General features: G+C 36.4%; 1 protein-coding gene across 1 annotated transcript; it reads right to left on the minus strand.

The window, feature by feature from the left end:
* Positions 1–3,983: 3,983 nt before the first annotated feature.
* Positions 3,984–10,806, minus strand: LOC11440004 (U4/U6 small nuclear ribonucleoprotein Prp31 homolog). The gene is made up of 8 exons (XM_003622378.4): positions 10,650–10,806; positions 10,496–10,561; positions 10,268–10,405; positions 7,724–8,613; positions 7,547–7,617; positions 6,726–6,828; positions 6,503–6,578; positions 3,984–4,396 (listed from the first exon to the last, which is right to left on the minus strand). Exons 1-8 carry the CDS (start codon positions 10,650–10,652, stop codon positions 4,289–4,291), a joined length of 1,455 nt encoding a protein of 484 aa, XP_003622426.2. The 5' UTR covers positions 10,653–10,806; the 3' UTR covers positions 3,984–4,288.
* Between the last annotated feature and the right edge of the window lie 683 nt (positions 10,807–11,489).

Consider the following 11,489-nt stretch of genomic DNA (forward strand, 5'->3'; position numbering starts at 1 on the left):
TTAGTAAGAAAAATGTCAAAACTCTCGAGAGCAGCAATTTTCTGCTCGCCACGGCGAACGACTTACTCGCCATAGCGAGTAGCCCATTTCATTGAGCTCGCCATAGCGAGCAGTGCACTCGCCTGGCGAGTTGCACAGTGGCTGAAGCCGTATTTGTGTTTTACGTACTGTTGGGTTGGATTCTTTGGGTAGAACAAATAATTATGATAAATTATGTTATTTTACTAGAGCTGTTGATTTGAATATGATTGATTGTTGAATGCTGATTTATGCATAATTGCATTTAAATAGAATATACAAGTTGTTGGATTCCATTGTCAAAAGTTGTTGTGTCACGAGTTGACCATGTTGAGGTGTAAGGCATATTTAAATATGCATTGTTGAGTAGTAGTTGTCGTTGTCCATGTTGTTGTTGTTTTAGTTGAGTTGTATGTTGATATACACAAAGTCGAGTCCATTGTATACTCATAAACTGTTGAGGGCTCATGCCCTGGAATGTTAATCATTCAACTGTTGAGGGCTTATGCCCTGGAATGCCTTGTCATTCAAACTGTTGAGGGCTCATGCCCTGGAATGTTAATCATTCAACTATTGAGGGCTTATGCCCTAGATTGCCTTGTCATTCAAACTGTTGAGGGCTCATGCCCTGGAATGCCTTGTCATTCAAACTGTTGAGGGCTCATGCCCTGGAATGTTTATCATTCAAATTGTTGGGGGCTTATGCCCCGGAATGCTTAGTCATTCAACACGTTGAAAATGGTACCACATGCATATTGTAGTTGTCGTTGTTGTTGGTTGCATTGTCGTTGTCATCGTTGTTGTTGAGTGAGTTGTTGTCGTTGTTGTTGATTGAGTTGTTGTCGTTGTTGTTGATTGAGGTATCATCGTTGTTGTTGAGTGAGTTGTTGTCGTTGTTGTTGAATCTTGTGGTTGTCGTCGTTGTTGGTTGAATTAGTAAGTGTTATTAAAGTTGAAGAAGTATGAACATTATTGCTGAATATATGTTGCTAATTATGCTATTTAATTAAGTTGGTAAATGCAGTTGATGATTTATTTATCTATTATTATTGTTTGTGAATCTCACCCCTTCTGCTTGGAAATGTTGCCCTTCGTATGGGTAACTTGCAGGTGATCGAGTTTAAGCTGCTGTTAGATTGCTGTCGTGAGTGGACTATCTCTCACGTGTGTCTTTAGGTGCTCTGATACGTAACGGGATGAGAACTTTGTTGGATGCTTTTCTATTCCTTACGTATTACTTTATGAAGTTTATGACTATGTTTTTAGACAGGATTTCTATGAGATATCTATGTTGAGGCCTTCGTGCCAAAGACCACTATTTTTAGATATTGAATAAATTCCGCTCTGAAGTATTAATTATTATGTTATTGAATTTTGAAGGATAATTAGTTAATTATTCCGGTTATGATTTTAAGAAAAGAAGTGTGACATTCCGTTTATGTGAATTACTCTGATTATTTTTATGAAATTTTTATGTTGGGAAAACGGGGTGTTACAGTTTCCGAGTGTGCATCTCTGTTGCATAATGTTGTTTTGCATGACCATATTCATGACAGGTGGCAGTGGATTCTTGACCCTATTAATGGTTATTCCAATAAGGGGACATATACTTATCTCACAACGGCAGGTGTCTCTTCGGAGCGTGGTATGTTCGACGATTTGTGGAAGAAGCAAGTTCCGGTTAAGGTCTCTGTGTTTGCTTGGAGACTCCTTCACAATCGAATTCCAACTAAAGACAACCTTCTCCGTAGGCGAATCATTTCTTCGGACAACATTTCTTGTATAGGTGGGTGCGGTTCTTCCGAGACCGCGGACCATCTCCTATTTCGTTGTGATCATTTTGGTATGGTGTGGCACCGCAAATATCAGTGGCTAGGCATTTCTTTTATTGCTCCAGCTTCCGTTAGCGATCATCTTTACCAATTTGGTCGTCTGGCGGGGTTACCGCGATCTACACACTCTTTTGTGGCAATAATCTGGATGACTATTGTCTGTGTTATTTGGAAGGAAAGAAACAACAAGATTTTTAACCAGAAGATTGACAATTTGGATCATTTAGCAGACAACGTTAAATTTATGTCTTTTTCTTGGCTAAAGGCAAATATACCTACTTTCGCCTTCACTTACAACGACTGTTGGCGGCACCCATTACCTTGTATGGGTGTTATTATGTACCTTTATTTTTTGTCATTCTTACGGTGTGTTTTTTGGTGGCACCAGACTCTTAACTTTGTATTTTGGTATGTGGTTCTCTTTTGCACACCTTGTACGAGATGAATCACTCTTTGTGATCTAATATATTTTATTTTGGCTTGTTCAAAAAATAATAATTAAAATTAATCACGCACATGAGCCGCTAGCAACATAATTTAGCTCTTTAAAAAAAAAAACTGATAAATTATGATGTCGAAGAAAGCTTGTTATAATTTTAATTAAAGTAAAGAAATGCAAAAATGTCAAATGCCGCTACCATCAGCTGAATTTGACATCTTTTTTTTTTTGTGGTGGTCGGGGTTTGAACCTCGAACCTTACATATAATATCATGTTTTATCCCTACCAACTGAGCTAAGCTCACGAGGACGGGGAGTTTGAGATATCATTCAGGTGAATTAGTCCTAAGGTGAAAGAAATCAGGGGAATCCTCTATGAAATTCTAAGTTGAAAAAAATTCTTTTTATTTCATCCAAATACTTGAGTTTTAATCCATCAAGATTACAAAAACTTATCCTTTTAAATAGTTTTATGAATCAAATTAAGTAAGGAAAAACAAGTTTGAAAATCAAACCAATTAATGAAAGACACAACTATTATGATACATGAGTACTAGGGGTGTTTGCAGTGTGGTTTGGTTCGGTTTTGAGCATAAAAGTCATCCAAACTGCGAGATAAAAAAGCATGCGGTTTGGTTTGGTTCGGTTGATTTTTAAAAAGTCATCCAAACCAAACCAAACCAATGCGGTTTGGATTGGTTCGGTTTGTGAGGTTTATCACGAGATAAAAAAATATTACATTAACTCCAATATTGTCAACTTGGTACAAAATAAACATAGGACATTTTATTTTGCTATTTATATGATAAAATATTAGATAAAACTTATATCAAAATAGGTAAAGTTAAGAAGAAACATAAGCATGAAACAAATTATTGGAAAGTAAAGGAAACAAATTCATCACTGTAAATGAATTGAAAGAGATGGAAAGGAATTATAATCGAACCTGATGGTAACAATGAAAAAATCGAATCAAAAGAGATTATTCTTGAGCTATGTAATTGAGTTAGTACATATTTAAATAATATTCATTATTCTTGCAGTTTGGTTTGGTTTGGTTCAGTTGCTGAGATGCAAACCGCAAACAGAACCGAACCACTCGGTTCAGTGCAAAAGTCATCCGAATTCATCCGAACCAAGTGCTGTTTTTTGCGGTTTCAATTTGGTTTGGTTTGGTTTGCGGTTTTTCTATTGGGTTGGTTCAGTTTTGAACGCCCCTAATGAGTAAATCAAATCACTCTATGACGTCATTTTAGTGGCTGCAGCTCACATATTTTTAACGAGAAGAAATTAGGTATTCGGGGTTTGAACTTTGAGTTAAGCTCACCGAGACATTGGCACAAATTTTTTTTTGGTCAAGACATTGACACAATTTAGTTTAATACATGGGTAAAAATATTTTATTTACACCAGTAATACATAGAAATTATTATACATTCCGGAACTATTATGATATCACCTTACATACTTAAGAATAAAAAAAATGAGGGTTTCCCTTAAAAAAAAAAAAAAGTTTACTCAATGCATTCTACTTCTATTCTGCTTACCAAAACGGCATGCTTTTCACAAACTCATTGACGTTTCATTTTTATTTTTCTTTTGTAAGTACAAATCATTGACATTTTTAAATGGTACCAACTAAAAACTTGGTCAATTATCCCCAATGCATGAAACAAAATAGACATTGGGCCATATGCCTCCCAGAAAAGAAACTTTGTCTCCATTGCCATGAAAATGGTATAGATTGATTATCATTTCTCCATAACTAAGAATATAACCTCAAGGCATTGTAAAAGTCATGTACAAATGGATCGTCACGTCAACCACTGGGATCCCTGAAGAGGAAACCAGTTTCATACATAATCAACGGCATATATGTCTATGCTACAAAAATCTACCATAGACCTATCAAGTAATATCCTCCAGCATTAACAATTTACTGGTATATGTTCACCAATTCAGGGGACAGAACAAGAACTCCGATTGGTTCGTGCATGGTTCAATTCTTCTGGATCTTTGAAAACGTTCCTGTTTCAGAGAAGTAGGTGCTTTGAGTTCCACTACCAAGTTGGTGTGCATGAGCCTGTGGATTTGAGAGCTCAATCCCCTGAAAATACATAAATTAATAATTAACAAGAATGCAAGATGATAATAAAAGCATGACTAATTAAGTTACTCTGCTAAAAGCATTTTGAGTTCAAACCCAAATTTTCATCATTCATGATAATATCAGACAAGTTTTTTATATACATTAATTGATATAGTTCTCCCGTTGTTCCAAAACTTTGGTCGTTTAAGGAATGTGCAGGTATATTAAGAACTTGATTGATGTGTATTGTAACAAAATACCCTTACTCTAATCATTAAAAATGCTTTACAATTTTTCATTTATTTATCCTACCTACTCTCAAATCTCAATAGTCAATACTATGGGGGTAGGGTATAATTGGAAGAAAAAGATCATTTGTATCTTGGGTTTCTATAACTTTTTTGTAACAAAATACCAAATGGAGGGTGGAAGAAGGAGATACGTTGTACTGTTGAAGAAGCAGAGAGATGTTTAAGTCTTCTCAAAGCAAAAATGGACAAAACAAAACAGTTTAGCCGAAGACAAACACAATGCAAGGAGACATTCTTGTGAAAACATGCTCATGATGTCACTCATGTGCACAAGAATGTCAGCTGATCACTAGTCTGTTACATTCCCCTTAAGTATGAAAAAAATGAAGGTACTACTGTATGAAGGGTGTTTGTAAATTAGAGAATGGCATCACTGTTTCTCAAAATACAAACACTTGGCGATCCAGCACCAGACAAGCTGAAATTTACCAATGTGAATCTCTATATGAAGCCAGAAAACAGACAGGTGGAAAGAGTGACTTTGATGCATAGATTCATAAACTCATGCGATTCTGAGTTAACTCTAGAGTTTGCCAATTGTGCCTTTATTCTCAAGGCACAGAATAGAATCATCATAAAATGGCTTCTGAAAGGACAGGGTCCGGTCTGGATGTTGGTCAATGAGCAACTTGTAATTCTAAAACACTTCAACTAAGGCATCACATACCCAAGATGTTCCTAGATAGAGAGAAATCACACTGTTGGTAGGTATCCTTTTAGTCATCATTATTAGGCCTGTACAACGGGCGGTTCGGTGAGGTTTTCGGTCTCAAAATCCGGAACCGATCAAACCGACGGTGTGAATATTACAGTCCGTTTCCGTCCGTTTGAGCCCACGGTTTCGACAGTCGGCGGTTCAACGCTTTTAGCGGGTGGTCGGCCGGACTCCGCCGGTTTTGGATTAAACAAAATCTGGTACAAAAATTACAAAAAAAAAAACGGAATAACAGTGAGGAAGAAAGGTTTTGGATTTGTAGGTATTCACAGCTTATGACATGTGAAAAATGAAAAGGATTGTGTTGTCTGTGTTGATAATAAAGGAAGAAGTAGAAGAAGAAAGAGTTCAGATTTGTGGAGCTGTGATGTGTGTATGCTGATGTGCAATGACTATGGTCATAAAGTAGTGATTTGAAAATATAAAATATTAAAAATAGACATAAATTAATGCCTTGGAATTGAATAGTTTTTGAGAGTTCCAAGACAATTGAGAGAGAGACAACACGTCTTCCCTATGCAAGCCAGCTTTCACATTGTAAAAGTGTTAATTTTTATCATTCTTGGCATAAAATCGGTCAGTTGCTGGGTACCGATGGATTGGTTTTTGCAATCCGAATCCGACCGTTCATAACTGTATAAAACCGAAAAAGCATGAATCACCAACCCGCGGTTCATATACACCCGACCCGAATGGTCACGGTTTCACCGGTTTGGCCGGTTTTCGGGCGGGTACGGATATTCTGTCCAGCCCTAATCATTATCATATCATGCCATTGATACAACAATTTTGAGGGCCTGAGAAACTTATGTTATTATTTGTCCCAAAAGATGGTGATACTCTACGCAATGGGGGCTTGACGTCCACCATAAGGCACAGGTATAGCATCAGTTATGCATGATCTTGTGGTATTTATTTAGGCATTCACTGAATCATCAAAGTAGCCTCACCACAGTTGTATTATAAATATACCGCAATAGCAGTAGGGAAGTAATCCAGATATTCTGTTTCTAAATTTGCTTCACATCAATTCCGACACTATTTATGCAGCTAAAGAGCAGGAGAATAACTAAAGAAAGAGTAATAAGTGAAGCTAACCTGCACTGGAGTAAATGCAAGACTTGAGGTTAAACCAGATGTAGCACCACTGCTACCATAACTCTTTTCCTTGAATCTGAAAAATGAAAATAGTTAATTAGAATTATCATTTTGTTTAGTAAGATAACTGAGACAGGAATCATGATTCAAAATCTTGCCACACAATCAATTAACAAGGACTTAATAGCATATTTAGAACTAAAAGCAGTAAGAAAAGACTCACTTCTTAGCAACTTTTGCAGCAAGTTTGCTTTGACCTGCTGAAACACGAAGCTTGCCACTGCCAGCCTGACCCAGCATTCCATAACCCTCACCCAGACCGTCCCCTATAACACGGAACATAAAAATATAAATAAGGAGAAAATAACATTATTGCATACGAAAAGAATAAACAAAAAGAGATGATGTTCACTTCCAAAGGATTTCATTCTATGTCTTTATCAAATTAGGTATTAGGAGTCTTATTATCTAAGGAGGGAGGTTTGGTTATAAAAATAATCCTGGTCACACTAGTGTGACTTAGATTATTGGAATTGAATATGCAGTATCACAATATTCTGCCCAAGGCTTGTAATAGTTTTACCCTTGTACTTCCCAATCCCAAAATTGTTGTTTTCAACATGTTTCTAATATATGCATTATTAGAAAAATTGAATAAAAATTCTGCAGGCCATTTTTCTAATATATGCATTATTTTTCACAGTTGGTTGTTCGTATTTACAAACCAACCTAAAAATTGGCTAAAATTTTATATTCTTCCTGTTCGAAACATTTGAATTATGACAATTTCTTTAAACTGCGTTAATTATTAATATAATTAGAATAACGGGAGTAATAATTAATAGGAATCACAAGGTCCCACATAGTCATGCCTAACACGGAGTTTGCTATCATGATATCACAATTATTCAAAGTCACATTACTGATACTCCTCTTTTCTCCTCTTCTATCTAATAATTATTTCCTTAGTTTTAGGCAAAAAAAAAAAACATAAATATGTGCATACAAAAAATGCAAAGTATTGAACTACAAATGTAAAATTACCTAAAGAGCTCTCTTCAGGAATTCCAAATTGCATCCTATTAGCTAACTTCCTCATGTCCGTTATTGCATACCTGATGGCATAAGAATCAACAGATCAAGAATTAGAAAAAAGGCCAAAAAGAAATATACCCTTAACCCCGCAACCTGAGAAAAAGTACTACAAAAATTTATGCTAACCGCTCCTTCATCTTCCTAAGTCTGCGACCACCTCTCTTCTTTTTAGGCTCAGAATCAGGCACTGGAAGTGGTTTGGGTTGTTTAGCAGGAGGGGGTTCTTGCCACTTCTCAATTTTTTTATGGATCTCGTCCTTGAGAGATCTTCCAGTTTTCCCAGATGGGTCGCCACGTATTGAGTCTACACGTGCTGCAAGTGTAGACTTTGCAGCCACGAGTCGGCATGCTCGCATCCTGAAAGAAGGTGGGGTAGTCTGAAATATTTCGGTTTGCTCGATGTAACCGACATGAAATTGTGACGTTGCAGTGGAGAACCCGGCGAGATTTTTTTTCTTGGCTCCTAGAAGCTGAACATTACAGGCAGGCATCTTTGCAAGAGCTGATAGGCCACCAGCCGTTCCCATGAGTTTAGCCGCAACAGCACTCCCAACTATAGCTGAAACATTAGGCGCAATGTAACCCATTCTACTTTCTACAAAATCAAGAACTTTCTTCTTAGCTGAATCAAGAGCAAGGGCTCGATCACAAGCCTCAATTGTCTTACTAAGGACTTCTTCCGGAAGAGGCTTGCCAGTCGTAGTTGACGCTGTAACTGAGACAACCATGATAATGGCTGAGGGTAAAAGCCCTTCTAAATCAACAAGGGTCAGATCCATTTCATTTCCTATCTTCTTAACAACACGTGCATAATCGATTGGATGATGTACTAGTGACTCAAGCTCTGGAAATTTCAGCCGATACTTGTCGCGAATAAAATTATGAATAATGACGATCTCATTCTCGATGTCAACTGACAACGCATTGCACTCCACAATTAATTGGTATTCTGGATCATCTTCTAAGTCTAACCCCTGAGAGACATCTGAACCCTTTTTAAGGGCTTCTTCCACTTTCTGCCGTAGACAAATTAGAAGCATTTAAAAACAACAACAAACAAACAAACACAAACAAACAAATAATGAAGGACGATAACTTAAAAGTTTCAGTTACAACCGATGCAAAGCTTAACGTGTGTTTGTTTTCAAATTCTACAAGCACTCAAACCTAATTTGCTCCAAATCATCAAATAATTCTGTTGCTTGCTTCTTCGTTTCGGCACCTCAAAACTCATGCCAACGAATCCACAAGCATACCCCCTAAGGGTGTGTTTGGGAGTTTAGGAGGGGAGGGAAGGCCTTTGTAAAAAATAAGAAAGGATGAAGTGGAATGAATACATGATTTTGGGAGTTTATTTTTCTTCATAAAATTGCATTGGAGGACTTGGACAAATTTTTTAAATCTAATCCACGTTGTTATAATACTCTCAATATTAAAAACATATTAATCATAAGCATTCATTTATCATTATCTACAAAAACACTTGTCCAAAAAGGTGAAAGATTTCTCTATTTTTCCCTCTACTCCACTCCCCCAAAACCTTCCTCTCCAAACTTCCAATCAAAGCATTAGTTGATTTTTTTTTTTTTTGCAACAACAAATATTATTAACGACGAATGAGTGCAAGACGCAAAAAACATTCGTATATATGCGGAACACCTGATACAAACCAACAAAACCCCCTAAAAACAGCACCATAAACAGCAGGTCCAAAATAAAGCTGCCACAAAAATAAAACAACAACAGACCAGGCCTAAAGGAATAAGTCTGATGCCGAGGTATACAAGGAGCACAAAACCAAAATATAGCCTACCCAAGAATACTCCTGCATCACTGCCCACACTAAACAACCTGTCAAACAAAGAACTCAAAAACTGGACCGCACAAGGATCCCCACACGGCACACCAAACAGCAGCTGAGCAAGGCACCCTCCACAACACAGACAGCAGTAGCCGCTGTGACAGCAACAGCATCTGCACCAAAGTGGCCTAAACCGATACACCAGAACCTGTCACAACAGGAAAAAATCCCCCCACCGAGACCAGAACAGCAAAGTGACGCCATAGTGTTCTATCATAAACCAAATTTGGATCCAACTCATTGGCCTCTAAATCCTTTCTAATGGTTTCTCTAATAGTTTTCCTAGGTCTTCCTCTACCTCTTCTAACTTGACTCTCCTCCATTTGATCTACTCTTCTTACGACAGCATCTACGGGTCTTCTCTCTACATGCCCAAACCATCTAAGCCTATTTTCTACCAACTTTTCTACTATAGGTGCTACCCCCACTCTCTCTCTAATGGTGTCATTCCTAATCCTATCATGTCTAGTCTTACCACTCGTCCAACGCAACATCCTCATCTCTGCTACTTACTTGATTCTCGTGTTAACTCTTAACCGCCCAACATTCCGTACCAAACAACACTGCCGGTCTAACTGCTGTTCAATAGAACTTTCCTTTCAACTTAAGTGACATCATCAAAGAGAAATTCCACCACCTCATCACCACAAACATTGACACTAGTAATAATTTGAGAAAATGAATTAATTGAGGTCAGACACTGACATGTGTTAGACATCGGACACACAATCAATTACAGAATTCACAACATTTGGCAGTTACAACAAGCAATTAAAAATCAAATAAATACTAACAAACATGAAACGAACCTGCATAACATCGACGTATCTCTGAGTTTGTTGCAACTTGGAAACACTATCCAAATCATCGTAATTAAGGTTTTCTAAGTCAGCAAGATCACCATCAACATCTTCATCCATGTCCGCCGCATCGGCATCATTATCAGCCTAAGATAAAAACCAACCACATTACAAAACAATTTATCCACACACAAAAATCAAAAACAAAATCATTATTAAAAAAAAAACTATGCTCACTGGAATTTCAGCTTCGTTATCGGAGAGTTCATCAAGATCAGCAAGAAAAGTATCAGCGAGAGTAGCCTGCAACAAAAATTGGAAAAATATTAGGCTTCTGAGGAAAATCAATTTAACGAGTTTAAATATAATTTAGAAGAAAGAGGAAAAGTACCATGTTGTATGAGAGAGAGGCTGGAATCGAAGTTGTTTAGTGAAAATTGTATGAATGAAAGTAGAGAGAGATACGCGAGCGAGAATTTGATTTGAAGATTAGGGTTGGGAATGGGAGTGAATGAATAATCAAGGCTTAACTTTTAAAAAAATAGAAATAATTCATCCTCTGATCCTTATTATAAGAAACATTTTACTTTTTAAGTTTATTGTGTAATGATGTATCTAGTCTATATTTATAACAATATACATTAATTATACAATGAATCTAAAAAGTCAATTGTTTCTTATAATAAGGATCGGAGGGAATAATAATTAAGACTTAATAACGCTTTGACTCTCAGTATCACGAACTTGCGATTTTAACCCCTTAAAAAAACAATTACAACTTAGCCCATTTTGCAGTTTTGACCTCTCGAACAAGTTTTGACCAACTTAGCACACGAGTGGAATGCCATATGTGTAACTTTCAATTTGAAAATAAATAAAAATGACACATGCATAATGCTCTAATTAAAAACTAAAATATAATTAAAAAAGAACAATAATAAGGTTTAAAAAAAAAAAACATAACAAAATATCAATTTTCTTTTTTATATTATTTTGGGTTACGTTTTTAATTTACTTGATTTATTTTTCTTTTTTTAATTCAGAGCAATTAATATAAATAATTAATTAGGTGGATATTCAAATGTGATGAAGGGGTATAATCCAAAAAATATATAAAACAGAGGGGGTAAAACTGAGGTTTGAAATAAGGGGTAAAATCTAATTTAAATCAAATTGGGGGGCTAAAACTGCATTTAAGCCAAAATATTTTTATATATTCTCCTAAAAAAAT

Source organism: Medicago truncatula, chromosome 7 (genome assembly GCF_003473485.1).
Source record: "Medicago truncatula cultivar Jemalong A17 chromosome 7, MtrunA17r5.0-ANR, whole genome shotgun sequence".
Classification (NCBI taxonomy): domain Eukaryota; kingdom Viridiplantae; phylum Streptophyta; class Magnoliopsida; order Fabales; family Fabaceae; genus Medicago; species Medicago truncatula.

Bases quoted from the DNA above. Each gene is read 5' to 3' on its own strand.
- LOC11440004 (XM_003622378.4), bottom strand. The intron at 10,406-10,495 runs GTGAGCATAGTT...TTTTTATCTTAG, and splicing joins ATAACGAAGCTGAAATTCCA to GCTGATAATGATGCCGATGC. The intron at 7,618-7,723 runs GTTAGCATAAAT...TTATGCCATCAG, and splicing joins CTTAGGAAGATGAAGGAGCG to GTATGCAATAACGGACATGA.